Source organism: Canis aureus, chromosome 4, assembly GCF_053574225.1.
Source record: "Canis aureus isolate CA01 chromosome 4, VMU_Caureus_v.1.0, whole genome shotgun sequence".
Taxonomy (NCBI): Eukaryota; Metazoa; Chordata; class Mammalia; order Carnivora; family Canidae; genus Canis; species Canis aureus.
Genome location: NC_135614.1, coordinates 69,628,327 through 69,646,468, shown reverse-complemented (window position 1 = coordinate 69,646,468; position 18,142 = coordinate 69,628,327). Strand labels below are relative to the sequence as shown.

General features: G+C 36.1%; 1 protein-coding gene across 1 annotated transcript in view; it reads right to left on the bottom strand.

Moving 5' to 3' along the window:
* OXCT1 (3-oxoacid CoA-transferase 1) overlaps positions 1 to 18,142 on the bottom strand; it is a 133,734-nt gene that overhangs the window by 43,524 nt on the left and 72,068 nt on the right. The window contains exons 12-13 of the mRNA XM_077896096.1: positions 13,634 to 13,706; positions 12,954 to 13,029 (exon numbers count right to left, since the gene is read on the bottom strand). Coding sequence (XP_077752222.1) covers positions 12,954 to 13,029; positions 13,634 to 13,706 — 149 coding nt within the window. The remainder of the gene's footprint in view (positions 1 to 12,953; positions 13,030 to 13,633; positions 13,707 to 18,142) is intronic.

Here is an 18,142-nt window from a genome sequence, read left to right as displayed (position 1 = left end):
AAATCCTCAATCATTACTACTTACTTATATTGTTTTGGATATTATGTTAAAGAAAAGAAAGTAAGTGATATGCACTTTAGAAAAGAAAAAAATTTATAGATAAGAATACTTCATAGAATATCTAAGAAAATACTAAAATAATTATATTAGCTAATAAGAGAATTTTAAAAGTTAATAAATACAAGATAAATATACAAAACCAATAGTTTTCCTTTATATTAGCAAGACCACTTAGAAACTGAAATGAAATATCCAACTGGACACACTGGCAAAAGCTGAAAAATAATTAGGAATAAAGGTAATGAATGAGGTAAAATGAAACCCGAATAAATGACAAAATACACCATATTCCTGGACCAGAAGACTTAACTATTATACATCTGTCAGTTATTTCTGAATCAACATATTTAATATTTAGTGCACAAAAGGTTTTACACAGTACCATCACTCACCCCGTTTTTACCATATTCACCACAGAAATAAGATTCTTCTTAAGGAGAAAGGTTGTACTAAGTTTGCTTAGTACTCTACCCAAAGTGGTTAATATACCTAATACAACTCCTAATAAATTTGTTGAATAAAACCCATCTCATTTACCACATTTTAAAAATAAAGAGCTGAGGTCTAGGGATGTCTGGGTGGCTCAGTGGTTTAGTGTCTGCCTTTGGCTCAGGGTGTGATCCTGGAGTCCCAGGATCGAGTCTCACATCAGGCTCCCTGCATGGAGCCTGCTTCTCCCTCTGCCTATGTCTCTGCCTCTCTCTCGGTGTCCTTCATGAATGAATAAAGTTAAATAAAATAAAAAATTAAAAAAAAAGAGCTGAGGTCTCAAAAGGTTAAATAACTCCACAGATAGAGAAATACTTCAAAGTGTACTTGAAAGGAAAATTGGAGGCTCTTTGTATTGACATGTTATTTTTCAAAAGTAAACTTTTCCTCATAATGGAAACAATATTCCTATTGTATTACAAAACAGGAGAGATGAGTTCCAGGATTTCCTGAGTTACTAACTAGTTTTGTGACCTCAGTCGGGTCATCATTTTTCTGGACTCAAGTTTTCCATCAATAAAATTAGGGTGCTGTATAGCTGGATAATATTAAAATTATATCCTTAACTCCTTCGTGTTAATGGGATAACAGATTTGTGGCTTATAAAAGGAACTTCAGAGGTAATACTAAAACATTAAGGTGTAGGATCATATATGTGGTATTTACCTCAATATAATCTGGAGAGAAGGGGCAAGTGAACAGGAATATAGATGAAACAAAATTGGCCATGAATGGATAATTGTGTAAACTGGATGTATATATTTTATTATTCTATATTTGTATATATTTGAAATTTTCTCTAATAAAACTTTTTATGTTAATAAAAGTGCTGATCAAAAATGATCTCTAAACCAAAAGAGTAAAGCAAGAAGTAAAGACTTCAACTAAAAATGCCAAATCCAGTTATTTCATAAAACTTAGTCTTCAAGATTCATTAGCCTTTAGTGGCAGGGTCACGTCTTCAGCCCTTTAGTTTTATTTCCTGCTAAGTTATATCGGCAGCACCATTACTTATGAAATTATTAATAAATGGTTTTCTGAGAGATTTCATCTAGCATTTGTAATGTTTCCTCCCTTTCTTTTAAGTGGGTTGTTTAATGAAACAGGCTGTTGCAGTCATACAAATACATCACTAATGAAAGGGATAATAATTGCATATATCAAACTCACTCACTGCTCATTCTTTCTATAAAGAGAAGGAGAAAGGAGGGAGGAGGAGGGGAGGGAGGAGGAGGGGAGGGAGGAGGAGGACTACGAAGGAGAAGATGAGGAAGTGACCAAACTCCCATTCTTTGTACAGCGGTCTGTCTTCTAACTCCAGAGAAAATGGAAGGTATATGATCAAAGAAATTCTTACAATAGCTGCTGGGAGGCCAGGTAGCACCATAGCTTGGAATCAATCAGATTTCTAGCTAACCTTTTTTTCAGCTTCTGGTTTGAATACATGAGTTCCAATACACAGCTGAAGTTCTTAGAACTAAGCAGTTGTTCACAAACACATCATACACAACATAGCAAGGAGGGAAAGAATTCCTTTCCTCCAGAGCCCAAAAAGACCCAGATAGCAAATAAAAGACAACATTTCTTTAAGATCACTGAAAATTGAGATTTCCAAAAAGAAAAGTTTACACATTCTCATGTCCCTTTACCTACTTAGAAGATTAACACTGGTGGGCACCTAGGCTGAGTGAGCCTGACTTGCCAATGAATTTGCTATTGTTCCTTCCTGATCTTAATTTTTTTAAACTTCCATTTAGTATTCCCCTTTGCAATAATTCCCATATTTTTACAGTTATGTTTCAATGTTTCCCATTTAACAAATATTAAAAGCTAACATTATTTTTGAAAATCCTGGTAGAAGACTTGAACTCTTCCAAAGAACTCTTCAATTGGTAAATTAAAACAAAATGGTAAATAAAATGGATAGAATACTTCATACATGAGGTTTATGCTATTTTTATATGATTAGGCAGTGAAGACTTTAGAATTTGAGAGTGCGAACTTTAAAAAATGATTAAGATGCAGAAAAAAGAACATGCAAATGGTCAATCAGCACCTTTCAAAACTCCAGCTTGAACTAATATCATATATACAGCCCATATCCTTCCAATTGCAATAGAAGTTTTGTTCCACACAATGAAACAATAATTTATCAAGCTTCCAGAAATGCTGTAAGAATATTTATTTATTTTGCAGGTAGTTTTATTTCTACCATGAAAGGCATTAATCAAACACTTCCCAAAAGAACACTGTGGTGCAATACAAAATAAATAAGAGCAAAGGAAACTATGGTTAAATCCCTGTTTCGTAACTGAGTTACATATATAAACTTGAATAGTTAACTCCTGATATATCTCTTCACCTATAACAGCAATGGTTATATTTAACTCACAACATTCTATTAAATGACAATAAATATACAAATAAATAATACCTGGCCAATGGCATGTGCTCAATAGCTATTAGTTCCTTCCTTGTAAAAATATTAGACTTATAATTTAGCTGTGGCTTTTGAGCGTTAATCATAGCTTTTAATCACCAACACACAGTATCCTCCATGTAAGAGGAAAATTCCTTATAAAACTAATGTATAAATATGTTAGTCTATAAATATACTTTTAGCCCAAAAATGTTAGATGTAAATAATAAAACTAAGGATTAATTTTCAAGATGTTGGGGCAGCCCCGGTGGCGCAGCGGTTTAGCACCTCCTGCAGCCCAGGGCGTGATCCTGGAGACCCGGGATCGAGTCCCACGTCGGGCTCCCTACACGGAGCCTGCTTCTCCCTCTGCCTGTGTCTCTGCCTCTCTCTCACTCTGTCTCTCATGAATAAATAAATAAAATCTTTAAAAAAATTTTTTTTCAAGATGTTTTCCAGATAGTCACAGATAAAAGCATTTTTGAATAACTAAATATAGTATCCAAGCAAAGAGCAATAATAAACAGCTTATGTTTCTAATAAATTTCACAAATACTAACTTGTCTTTTAAAAAATGTATGCTCATTTGTTAAATTGCTGTACAGGAAAGAATCATTCTTTGCTCTTGGAAATTTTGCAAACATTAAATCGGTCTCTAAATTGGCACAGCAAGTAAAGTTCTGTTCATTGGGTCAGAGCAATTTTGTTTGTTTGTTTGTTTTTTGACACTCCTTCCTCTCTCCCCCTCCTCTTCTTCCTCTTCTCTCACCCCCCCCCCGCCCCCACGCTCCCCCCACTCCCCGGCAAACTAGGGGTTGGTGCAGCTTTTATTTCCCAGTTAGAATAAACAGTGTCGGGCTAGGTTCATCCATGGTCCTCTCTTCTGTCTAGGACAGCTGGGAATCAGAATAGGCTGGGGGATCGTCTTGATGTACAGGAACCAGAGATAGGAACTTTGGTTATCTTGCTTTTGATGAATGTACAAGTACTATAGCTAGGAGATACCTGCATGTGAGGTAGATCTCAGAAGCAGAATTTACAGAGAAAATGGTCCAAAACAAGCTCCAAGATGCAGAATGCTCGGCAAAATCAGAATTCAGTAAGCATAGAGGATTGTGTGTGAAGGATTTGGAAGAAAAGCATGCTGTGGTCCTACTCCCTCGGCCCCAGCAACTAAGGAGAGGGCTAAGTGTATGTGTGCCCTTCGCTCAACCCGCAGCACAGCCTGGATGACAACTCCAGAGGATCCTACCCCTAGAAGAGGAGTCTGGACACAACTGGGGAATGGTGACTTCTACCTGAGGAAGCTGAAGTGACCATTTGGGAGAAGTAACTACACTACTGCTATGGAAAGTGAACAAGAAACGTGTGATCCTTCCCAGGTATGAGTCATAAGAAGGCCTGTCTAAAGATGCTCTTAACATTTTCTCAATGGGATGCCTCACAAATGAGAACCTATGTGTGAAGTGGACCACAATAAAACTGGGAGCTGCAGGAGAAGCACTCAGCCATTGTTCTCTAGGACAGATGCTGCAGAAGGGGTCCAGATGGGGGGGCCCAAAGACCCCCCCACAAAGAAAAATGATCCACTTTCTCTGAAAGGACCAGAGAGCAGGGAACCAGCTCATAGCATTACCAACCGTGTAAGAACTTTCCCGCCCTATTTCTTTGCCTTCTCATTCTCCTGATTTTTACCCAGGTAGGTGCAGAACAGTGAACTGGGGGGAGCAGGTGAATGAAGGAAAAAGCAGGTCACCACACAAAACCTTTCCCAAATGCAGCCAGCCAGCCAGCCTTGCCTCTACTTGGGGAGCCATAGGAAGGGGAGATACATTGCTTTTAAATATGTTGAAGCAACGTTCACTTTATTTTTTAAGAGAGAAAGCACAAACCGGGGGAGGGACAGAGGGCAAGGGATAAGCAGACTCCCCACTGATCAGGGAGTCCGAAGCGGGGCTTGAGCCCAGGACCCCAGGATCATGATCTGAGCTGAAGGCAGATGCTTAACCAACTGAACCACCAGGCATCCTTTTTTTTTGGTTCACTGAAATCATTATAGGTTGAAAAAAATCAGCACTCATCTGGTTCAGTGTACACAAAGGACACTAACTAGATCTTTTAAGAAAATATTAGGAAACTGGACTCTTTAAGTCTTGAATCAAAGTGGAGTTTGTATATTAAAGTGACCCAGTGATAGTTATTATATAATCAGAGAATGAGCTGAAATGTCACACAGAAGGAGAGCTTCCCTAACTAAAATAAAGACACCATGGGAGATAAAAATAGTTGTGTTTTTATTTTATCCCACAGGTAGAGCTTGTTCAACATATTGGATACAGAAAATACACACACACATGCTTGTTACAGTGGTCTGTAAAGAGACATTCACTATACTGAGAATAATCACCATGAATGTGATCTTTAAAATGACCAAAGACAGCAGCACTGAACAATATTTGGTAAGAGATAATAACTGCTAAAAGCCAAAAGGAAGGCCTCCAGAACAAAAGAGAAGAGGTTAAATGTGCAGTAAGGCAGCGGAGTAAGGCACTGCTGGCTCTTTAGACATCCTAGATGGCAGTTTAAAGAAATACAAAATAAATAAAAAGAAAAAACAGCAGCACTGGTAACAGAATGAAAACATTCTGAGTATGAATTGGGATAATTCTTCTGTACAGTAATTAATTAGGCATCAAAAACCCTAAAAAATTGACCAACATATACTTCTTCTAGGGATTTGTACTAAGAAAATCATCCAAGAAATATATGAAGATATAAGTTATAAGTTCAAAAATATTATTAATGGTATTGAATAAGGGAAAAAGTAGCTTTCAGATAGGAGAAAACAGGCAGTACAGAACTGTCATCTCTGAGAGAAGGAAAACCAATGGAGTGGGCCTGTACATGCCTCAGCCTACTGCCTGGAAGGAAGAATCCAGTGCAGGGAGGGGAACTCAGGCAGGACCCAGTAGTCCTGCTGGGTTCAGAGAGACCAAATCAACTAGAATTTGACTAGATATCTCAAAATACCAAAACAGAGGTTGCTATACAGAAAGAGAGCTCACAAGATTTGCAAAGGATTTACCTCAAGTCTTTGGCAGAGTACCGATGTGCATATACACATGAGAAGAAATTATTTAAGGCCTAAAAAAGAGCCACTAGGAGGTATTAACTAAAAAAAAAAAAAAGTCCAGGATTCACAGAGGTCTGGAAACAGTACATATTCCTGCTAACTGGAGGGGAAAGGCCTCATAATACATGGGGCATCAGGTAGAGTGCTCAAAAGGAAATCACGTTAGTAGTGGTGCTAACTCCACTGAAACTAAAGCCTTCTCTCAACTAACGTTAACAAAGTTGAAAAACAAATATTGAAAGAATCAACCTGAGTGACATCTATAAGATTTGCACTGTTAGAAACATCAAAGGAGATCCTTCAAGGAGAAGAGCAGGAAAGAGCAAAAATATTAGGAATATATAACTTTTATATCTGAAGTATACTATATAATAAAAATATACAACACATACATTTTTTCATATTTTCAATCTCTTTAAAAGAGCTGATGGTTTATTATTTTTTTTTTATAAATTTGTTTTTTATTGGTGTTCAATTTGCCAACATATAGAATAACACTCAGTAAGAGCTGATGGTTTAGAACAAAAATAGTAACAAAGCATCACAGGGTTTAAAACAAATGCAGAATAAAATGTATGATAGCAGCAAAACAGGGTAACGGCAGGGAAGAGAAGTTCATAGTTATATGGTTCATACATTAATTGTAAAGTGATATGGTATTACTAAGACTGTGATAAACAAAAGGTATGTAATACAGATAAAATAAATAAAACCCTTCAGGAACCACTAGAAAAAAATAAGAAAAATAAGTCAATAGTGAAGATAAAATGGAATCATAAAAAAATGTTTCACTGACTCTCCCAATAATAGCAGGAAAAAAAGTCATATGCGCAAATGGCAAAAAAAAAATCACATGGTGATAGATTTAAGCTCTACCATGTTGACAATCAAATAAATGTAAATGGCCTAAACCTCCAATTAGTCAGAGGTTGTAAGACTTCTATAAGTATGAAGAAAGACTTAACTATGTATTAACTACAAAACTCACCTAAATATAAAGACATAAATAAGTTGCAGGTAGAAGAATGGAAAAAAAAATACCATATGGAGTTACTATATTAATATCACAATAGACTTTAGAATACAAAATATTACCAGAAATAATGTGGGATATAGTGGTTAATTTGTTAAAAGAGTATAACCACTTTAACTGTGTACTCCTACAACCAATAATGGAGCTCTAAAATATACAAAGCCAAAAGATAATGCAACTCAAAATAGAAATTGCCAAATGCAGAATTATAGCTAAGATTTCATTACTCCTTTCTCAATAACTCATAGGACATAGAAAACTTGAATGCTATCTACCTACTTGATCTGAGTTATAGGACACTCAACCCAACAAGAGCAAAATACACATTCTTTTCCAATGCAGTTGGAACAGTCACTCAGACTATATCCTAGGCCATAACAAATTTCAAACTCAAAATGACTGAAACTACATAAAATTATGTTCTCTGACTTCGAGAGAACTAAACTAGAAATTAACAGTTATGTGGGAAAATCACCAAATATCTGGAAATGAAATGACATACTTCCAAATAACCACTAAGTCACAGAAAAAAATAAAAAAGGGAGATCAGTAAATATTTTGAAGAAAAAATGAAAACATTATATGTAAAAATTTGCAGGATGTGACTAATAAAGCATGTAGAGAGAAATTTATACCATTACATGCTTATATTAGAAAAGAAACTTTTCAAACCAATGATCTAAGGCAGGAGTTGGCAAACTTTTCTATAAAGTGTTAAATGGTAAATATCTTAGGTTTTACGGTCCATACAGTCTCTTGTTCCAACTACTCAACTTTGCTGTTGCAGCATAAAAGCAGCTATTGGTAATATATACATGAATGGATGGGGCTGTGTTTCAGTAAAACTATTTCCAAAAGAGGCAGTGGGTCAGGTACGGCACATGGGCCATATGTGCTGACCCCTGCTAGAACATCAGCTCTGTAAGTACAAAGAATTTCATCTGTTCTGTTAACTGCTGCATCTTTAAGAGGCAAGAACAGTACATGGCCCTTAATACATGCCTAATAAATATTTGTTGAATGAACGAATGCAATCCCCAGAACAAGCATATGAGTTAAACACTATCATTTTGTAAATGAGTATACCAAAATAAAATCACCTGCCCTACCACTAATAGGTGACAGAACCAGTATTTTGCAGTCTAACTCCAAAGTTCTACACTTTCCACTACAATTACACTATGGTAAAAGTATTACCAAATAAGCGTAAAAGCATAATACCATATATACATATTTTCTCCACCATTTTCCTTACCTATGGTTTACAGAACAAGACAAATATGTTAAATCTATCTCTATATCTGTAGGTTTTTATCTTTATCTATAGTTTAATCTTTATATTTCTATATTTATATCATCTATGGATTTAATATTTAGACTATAGTTGATGCAATTAAACCACTAGATTAAATCTTTTAATTTTTAAATTTTTCCCAGCTTTACTGAGATATCATTAACATCATTTAAATCTTGAACACAAACCTCCTTAGTGTACAAACAGAAGACTAGAGAGTTAGCTTTATTTTAAAAAGACACAACTAGAATACCAAACCAATATTATGCACTCATACATGTAGCATACATGAGTACATCAATTTGTACTTCTTCTTTTAAAAGGCACAAAGAAATTTTTAAAATGTGAGGGAAAAACAAACACAATACATCCTGTCTTCCTTTGCCTTAAGACTCCCTCGTTTCAATTCTCCCCACACAAAAAGAGCAAGCCCTTGGCTATTGTGTCACTCCCATATAGCAGCCCTGTCCAGCAGGCCACAGTTGCATGCTTTCAATAACCAGCTTCCATTGCTGTTCATGCACATCTGCTTCCCTTCACAAGTCAATAATCTATGGCAGCTGTTTTCCAAAAATAGGCATTAGGAAAGCCAGAACAGTTCTGAATGCAGATTCAATGGGCTACACATCTGTCCACATTTTTGTAGCTTGCCTGGGGTTTTACCATCATCACGATAATCAGAGAACTTGAAGGAGCCAACTACTATTTTGTCACATTTTCTCTCTTCAGATGCTCAGGGCAGAATTTTAAAAAATCTGTGTAATCGGGCTTCCGGTGCATGGAGCCTGCTTCTCCCTCTGCCTATGTCTCTGCCTCTCTCTTTCTCTCTCTGTGACTATCATAAATAAATATAAAAAATAAAATAAAAATAAAAAATCTGTGTATAGGAGACTAACACTGCATACAAAGAAGCTATTAAAGGATAAGACAAATAGTATCCATACCATTCACCTGCCTTAAAAGCTTAATGTTTATTGTAATCTGACATTGTGATGATTGATGGAGATGCCATGATGCAGAGAAACTCAAGGCTTTACAACCATTGAAAGATTATTCAACTCAGCAAAAAGATAAAAGTAAATGAAAAATGATATAATAAAGCCGAACTTTTCAGCTTCTTAACTGCCAGATCTTGCAATAAAAATATATCTACATTTTAATAATCAACATAAATCTTTGGGACAAATAGAAATAGACTGCTCACTGAAACTTTAAAGAGGACAGGCTATATCCTACCCATAACCAATAAGAGCAAGAAATGCATCCTCAAAGGGTTTAATTTTTGGTACTTGAATATGAACTCAGGATAAGCAGTCTGTACTAGCTTCCGTAAAACACAGTCTTGCTTATGCCAGTGTACTTTAGGGCAAATATTCTCTTTAACGTTAAGCAATAGAGCACTGAAGAAGAAAAAAATAATAGCCACTGTATCTATGCAGTGCTTTTAGTGGCCACTTTCATTTTCTTTTCAATTAATCCTAACAAAAACATACTCTGGATTGTATGATTTGTTAGGGAGAGAACTGAAATTCAAATCAAATTTATTACAAACTGAAGCTCATGGTCTGGACTCTTAAGCTATTCTGCATTCAAAAGAGTCAAAATAAACATTATGCATCACATATGAAGAATCCAAAAGTGATTATCAGTTACTAAAGGAACAAAAGAAAATCTCATCAGAAATGATACTACCAGGGTGCCTGAGTGGCTTACTTGGTTAAGCAACCAACTTTTGGTTTTGGCACAGGTCATGAGCTTAGATTTGTGAGATCGAGCCCCATGTTGGTTTCTGAGCTAGGTAGGCAGGAGCCTGTAAAAGACTCTCTCTCTCCCCCTCCCTCTGTGCCCACCCCTGCCCTCTGCTCACATTCTCTCGAAAGAAAGAAAGAAAGAAAGAAAGAAAGAAAGAAAGAAAGAAAGAAAGAAAGAAAGAAAGAAAGAAAAAAGGAAAGAAAAGAAGAAAAGAAAAGAAAAGAAAAGAAAAGAAAGAAAAGAAAAGAAAAGAAAGAAAAGAAAAGAAAAGAAAAGAAAAGAAAAGAAAAGAAAAGAAAAGAAATGACATTATCAACTTCCACTACCAAGAAGAGTGGAAACAGACACAAGAATACAATTCATGCTTCGTTTTTGTTCCTTTAGACCTCCAGAGTTCTCCATCACTGCCCTATTAGGGTCCAGTCATTTGGAAATGCATAAGTTCTTAGAGTATTAAGAAGAGTATAAAGTAACAAACACTGATATTTTAATCACTCACAGGATATGTAAAAATGTGATATATACTGAAAAATCTTTCCTTCATAGGGCAACTACAGAATGCATACTCTGAGTGCTTCTAGCCTCCCCATGTGCTAAACTATAATATAAACAAAACATACACTGACTTTTTAAAGATGCCCATGTTCCCTGAAGGCAAAATGTGTTGAACATTGTTGAACATTATTCTGCTCCATACTCATGACCACTGTGCAAATTGATTTCAAAACTTGTTAACAGTCCAGAGAAATAGGCATATTTAAATCTCTATTGTTTCTGTTCATAGTAACTAATTCTATTCCCTTTTCTGTCAGGTACCCCCAACTTCTCCTTCTTAAATAATAACAAGCCATTTATTTAGTTTGAAGTATGCATCAACCCCTATACATCATATACAAAGTGTTAAGTACTTCATATACGTTGTATCATTTACTTCTTTATGTAATCTTATAAAGTAGGTAGTATTCTATCATTCCCATTTTACAGATGAAGAAAAGCAGGCAATGCCTCAGTTACACTGCTAGTGAGTGACAAAAATTGGGTTTCAACCCACATCTGTCTCACTACAGGGCCCTTGCTCTTCACCACTAGGCTATGAGAGCCAGACAGGACACCTGAAATCATCTAGTCTCAATTCCTCATTTTATAGATAAGGATGGTTTAACATGAAGAATTTAAGTGACATGTTCAAGATCACACCTTGGTTACTGCATAGAGTCAGGGCTAGAATGCAGGGCTTACATTTTTACACTCCTTCTACTACTCCATATGGCCTTTTTTTAGATTTTAAAAATAAAAATATATTCTCATTATCTACACAAATAAGTATTCCCATAAACTGTCAATCTGATTCACTGTACAACATTCAGGAGATTTTCCCTGATGTCAACTCTTGATGGCTGATTTAGAATGATGAATATTTTTAAACAAAAATAACAATATATTCCATAATTTACTAAGGTTCTTATTATTTTAATGGTTCAATCATATTTCTCCCTTACACTTTATTATTTTAAGTAAACTTTATTCCCAGTGTGGGGCTTGAACTCACAACCCCAAGATCAAGAGTAGCATGCTCTACCAACTAAGACAGCCAGGTGCCCCTTTTCCTTATGTTTTAAATGTGACTTATTATTCTTTAATATTCTGATTCTCAAACTTGGCTATATAATCACCAAGGTTGCTTTAAAATGCCCAGTGCCTAGGCTACATCCCTTATTAGTTAAATTGGAAACTCTGGGATCATAATATTTTTTAAAACTGTCAAGTGATTCTAATATGCAATGAAGTTGAGAACTAGGACTTTAATCATTATTCAAACTTTAAAATAATATTTAATGGTATATTAGATCAAAAGAGCTAAACACAATCTAACACTGTCATCAAGTATATTAATTTACCTTCCCCAAGAAATTACTGGAGAAAAAATATAAGATTTCAGAAAAACTCTCAAATCATAGAACACAAGTATCAGTTATTTAAACAAATTCCTTTTGGCTGACAATACAGAAAAACCACACAAATCCTTAAGTACACACAAAGTATAACCTGAGTTACCAACCAAAATGAGCTCATAATCACAGACATGAATTATATCTTGTTGCCATACACATATCACAAAGCAACAAGCTGGAACATAACAAAACACACTCATAAATTAAGTCTACTGATTATAGTCCTTCTTCCAAAGCTGATTCTAAGTGGTTTTTCCTTGATTTAGGCTGTTAGTAAATGAAAATTGTTTGCATTTCACAAGCATGTTTAAACACCATAAGATTTGTATTCCGTTACAGGAGACAATGTGATTGATTACTTATGAGGTAAGACAATGTGAATGATTATTTATGATCGACCGATCAAGAGAGGTTTTTAATCACCATAAGAAAATATAGAATTAACATAAAATTAATGAACTTGTTAATTGTTCTTTCTAATTATAAAAATTTAGCTATAACAAATATTGGTATTTCTTATTTTGATCAGAATTAACCCACTTATTCTTAATCTTCCCCAGTTCTCTGTTCCTCATGGAAAATTAGGTTTTGGCCCTGATCTTACCTTTTTAGTCGCAACTAGACAGTAAATAAGCAAAGTTAAATAGTTCTCAGTAGCTGCTTTACCAAAATTTGACTGAAATATTAAATGTCATTATTAAAATATGTCCTTATTTCTACATTATATTGTAGAACAATATAGCACAGCAATGCAACAAGATTTTTCTTAAAAAATAATTATGGCAACCCAGGCACAACTCAAAAGAAAAATGTCCACTTACAGGTATCATCCAGTTAGCGAGGTCACCATATCTGGAAACTTGCATTGCTCCGAGCATTGTTAGATTGACATGCCCCCTGAGAGAGAAAAAGGAAATATAAAGCAAACTTCACAAGCTTTATGTCCCATTTGCTTGAAATTGCCAGCAATTAAAATAATTCTATACCCTCCAAAATAAATTTGCTTTCTCCCACCAACACCTATTTCCAAATCAATCAGCTCAAGCTGATATAGAGAAATAACCATTAAGAGTTCTTTAAAAAAAATTATAGCCTAAATAGTCTCCAAAACCAAATTAAAAACAGGTGTACACAGTGCGTTTGTTTCCCTCCGTGAGGGGAATGTGGCTTGATTTGAAGGGAAACGCTAGCTAGAAAATGAAAACACAATTTTGTAGGAAATGTTGGGATCCTCAGAAAGAACTTTAAAAATGTTGACTTTGGTATTCTCAGCACATAGATATAGATTCCATTTGGGGGGTTCTTTTAATAACTGTGAGCTCAATGTTCCAATTCCCAACATTCAATGTGAATAATTTCACATCTTGGTGCAGCTGAATGAGCTATGACCATTTTCTGGCTGGGAGATGTGGTTACGTTTTGGAGCCTTGCTAACACGTTCAGGGGATGACTCAGTCCATTCCATGCCATGTGGAACACGAGGGGCTCCGTTGTCACGTACCCTCTAATCATCGCAAATGATTCATCGCTGGAGAAGTAAGAGGCTCCTGGAAGAACAGTAACTGTTTCCTTGCCTAAATACACATACATAAGAAAGGAAACAAAGGAAAGAAAAAGCTATTAGATTTCTAAGAGTAGAAATCATGCAGAGAGAGGTCTCTACCTTCTCTGTTTCCTAAAGAACTAAGGCCTCTTTAACCAAACCACAGTGTCAATGGGGGCACGGGGGACACAGTGGGCACTGCTGCCCTATGAAGAGGAGTACTTCGTCAGTGGCAATGTTCAGATTTGCCCCTGCATGGTGATAACAGAAAGCAAACCAACTTTAATTTTATTATTGTTTCTGAAATTCTCTACAGATAAAGCACCCCCTGTTGCTTCTAAACATTCCTACCTGCCCCCAGCCCCACTCCCTCCACAATTCCCTGCTAAATGCTGATGAGAGTGAGGGAAAAGGAGTCCCTGGGATGCACCTGTCAGGATCGAGTGCTGCTATAAGTCACTGGAGCAAAGAGATTGTGGAAAAAGCATGAAGAAACCCAACTCTGAAGGGAAGGACACAAATATCTGCTCCTCAGATATTTCTTAGAAATCAAGAAATAATCTAGAAAGTGAGGTGCCCCTTATTTCTTTAATATCATTAGGCCTGAATCTCTTCTTTTTCTCTCTCTCTCTGCCTTATGTTTCCTTTCTTGCTCCTGTTAAGTTTCTCATAAAATCATAGGACTTTGATGAGATCAGGGAATAGCACCCTAATACTGCCTCACATATTTAATGGTAACTTCCAAGAGGTCCTCTTGGGAAGACCTCTTCCAAAACTTATAGTTCAGAATGAAAGTTCGGAGCTGGACAGGATCTTCAGGGTCATCCAGTCCCCAAACAACCAATCATATCACCTGACATATATTTCAGCTGCTTTCTTTTTGTGATCCATTTTCTGTGTGTACACTGCCTAGGAGGAAGCTTCTGATCTTAACTAGAAAAATGCTCACATGCTACTTTGGCAAATAGAAGTCAATTGTATGAGAACACTCCATGCGTTACCCCAGTGTAATAAAGCAGTCAAAAAGAAGGGGAAGAAGAGTTATGATTCCAGGTTTGGAAGAGAGAAAAGCTCCCAGATACAACAGGACCAGAGTGGTCAGACCATGCATGCCCAGGTGTGCAACACAGCTGTTCGCTCCGCTTCTCAAGCCTTGCCTGAAAGCTAAATTCTATCAATATCCCTCTCCATCTGAGCACAAGTAGAGAGAAAGAGGCTATTTATATATCATGCTGAAATATTTATTCCCCAAAGGGGTTTGATTCTAAATAGGGGAAACATTTTCACATCTTTCAAAGTACTATAAAGATGAAAGGTTTGGAAAATACTTTCTGCTGTGGTCAGTAGGGGCTTTTAAGAAGCACATAAGATTTGGAGGATTAAATGAAATAATGCAGGCATAGCACCTGGCACAAAGAAAGGACTCCATAAACATAAGCTTTTATTACTGTCATTTTTATTATTCATCACTCCAAACCTACTTATAAAAGAGACAATGCCATCGCCCCTCTAGGGATAAATACTACAGGATCCAACAACTGGTTTATATGGCAGAGTTATACACCCAGCCTGGGAGCTGGAGGTTTCAGGACAGGCATAACACAACTAAACTTGATCCTAACACAACTTCCTTATCCAGCAAATTTTGTTCCTTACTGGTCCTGTGAGGTAGATAAACAAGGAGCAAGAATGTGTAGGACAAAAAAAAAAAAAAGCAGAGAAACATAAAAATCTCAATTCTTTGTTCTCCAAGTGCTAAATCACAATGACTTCCAAAGGGCAATCTCTGCCAGCTGACCGTACATAGAAGGCATTATTTGCCACTCACAGGAAACTTGGAGATCAGTGAGAGAGGTTTGACTCTCCCCATGTGATTTATGGAGCATAGTTTTATTTAAGAGCACAGAAAACAACTCTCATAAAAAACAGTTGTCAGGCACCTGCTAATACATTCTGGCATGTTATAAATTACATTCTCTGGAAGCCAAGTTAGTTGTCAGTATTTTTATATATACAATATCTAAATAAAAATAGATATCCTAAAGTTGAACCCATGTTTTTCAATTACAATGTTCAAATTTGTTAAGAAATAACTATAATCAACATACAATCAATATTTTAAAGAAAAAGAACTTTCTTATTTGACTATTCCTGATTGATTTTTGTTTCCTCCAGTTTTTCTCTGTATATGTCTAAATACTTTCACAATATTTTGGCAAAAACAGCTATTTAATTTCATACTTATGGAGTCCTTTGGCTCATGATTTAGCATGTGTCATTCACTCAATATTAAATAAATGTTTCCTATGTGCCTTGAACAGTGTTACAAACCAAACACAGATGACCTAACCCAAAACTCCTCAAACTTTAACATCTATGAGAATTCATGGAGAACAGATCTCTGAGTTGAATTGCCAGAGTTTGTAATTCAATAGGCTTGTGATGGGGCCTAAGAATCTCTATTTCTAATAAGTCCCTGGTGATACTGATGCTGAGGCTGAAGGTCTGGGGACCACACTTTAAGAACCAATGCCCTAAAGTAAAAGGAATATACTATTCAGCTAGATATAAATACACATGAATAATTACGAAGCAAAATGTGAGACACTAGATGCGTTACAGGTTCAAAGGAGGGGCATTTCTGAACCAAAGAAGGATCTGGAGAGGACAAATGAACTGGAACTGGAAGAATAGGAATAACACATTTTGATAGGAAATTACTGTCAAGGAGATGGGGATGAAAAAAGAAGGGGACAGAAAAAAAAATCTGGTGACAGGCAGAGGAAGAGCAAAAGCATGGAAGAAGGAAAGCATGAGTCATAATCAGAACAGAACCAGTAGTCCAGGATGGGTGGATACAGAAATCCTTGCGGGTGTAATGGAAGATGAAGCTGGAGAGAGCAGGTGTGACTATCAGGTAGATCTTGAATGCTATACTGTTTGTACCTTAGTCTGCAGGTCCGTGATTCTTCAGTTGTGGCACAAGGGCCTCTAGAGAAGGCACTACTGACATTTGGAGCTGGAGAACTCTTTGAGGCGGGGCTGTTCCAGTTATTGTAGGATAACTTAACAGCATCCCTGACCTCTACCTGCTACTTGACAATAACACTCGCAATCAAAAATGTCTCCAGACATTGTCAAATATCCCCAGGGAAGTAAAATCACCCCCACTTACTCACTGAGAACCACTGCCCTTAGAGGCACATGGCAGGGGCCAGGGATATTTATAAGGTTATTCATGAGATTAATGTGGCCATTCTTTCTAAAGCAGTTTCAATTAAAGGTAAGTCATTTTAAACACCATTGGTATAGTAAAAGACAATTAAGAAATGGAGAAGAATGCAAAATGTACATTAGTATGAAAGCTAAAATGTGAGACTCAGTGGAAATTTCACAATTGCATCGGAATACTGCAAATCCTAACAGGACCTCTGAAAAGCTGCTGTTAAGCACTGCCTTCTGTACCTTTGTAAAACTTAGGTCAGCAATGGGTATAACTCAATGTGTAGAGGAAAAGGCCAGGATACTGTGTGTGAGTCCAGTCTCTAGCAATGGGATCTTGGGTATATAGCATATTATTATTTTGGGCCTCAGTTTCCCAATCTGTATAAGTTTTCACTTGAGGCTCAAATGGTATAATAAGTATGAAAAAGTATGCTCCAAACCAAATAGTGCCATACGGTGATAATTTATTTCTACATAACCTATGAGATTATTATTTAGAAGGGATACCTAGAAATAGTTATTTTAAAACACTGATTATAGCTAGAAATAGAACTTTTTGTACTCATTACAAGAGATTTCTATAGAAATCTTTTTAAATTAACACAAACAAGGGGCTAATCTTCCAGGTAACTTACAAATTTGGGGAGTTGAGGAGACTACCAATATGTATTCTGGGTTCTTTCACTCAAAGTATTTCCTCCCTAATTTAGGCAGTTCTCCAAAATCCAAAGCAACATAAATCCTGAACAGAACTTTGACCAAAGAGTTAAAATATTAGTAAATGGATTTGTAGCTTAGCTTCCCAAAAAGCAATGAATTATTGTTTAACAAGGCAGTCTAAGGTTACACATGGTATTTGGGGAGTTAAAATATTAAACTAGTGGCTTCAGTAGGATTGAGCTACTTTTAAGCTCGTGGAATCAAAAATGCCTACTGTCCAATAATCATTGAAAAGATTAACTACTTTTCTAAGGAAAGTGGGTTTTATGAACTCAGGCCGAAAATTTGGAAAATGAAGTTATTCATTTTGCAAATAACTCACTAACATCATAAATTAATTAAACCAAGCAGCAAATATTTTCACAGATCAATGAGCTATTGCTAAAGGGTACAGTACAATTAAATTACAGCCTTAGTTAAATGTCATTGCTTTATCACAGTGGGCCTTTCAGGGTTGAGTCATGTTAGCTAATTCAACTATTCAACCAGAAGCGGTTTTACTTCCAAAAATTCTAAGTATCA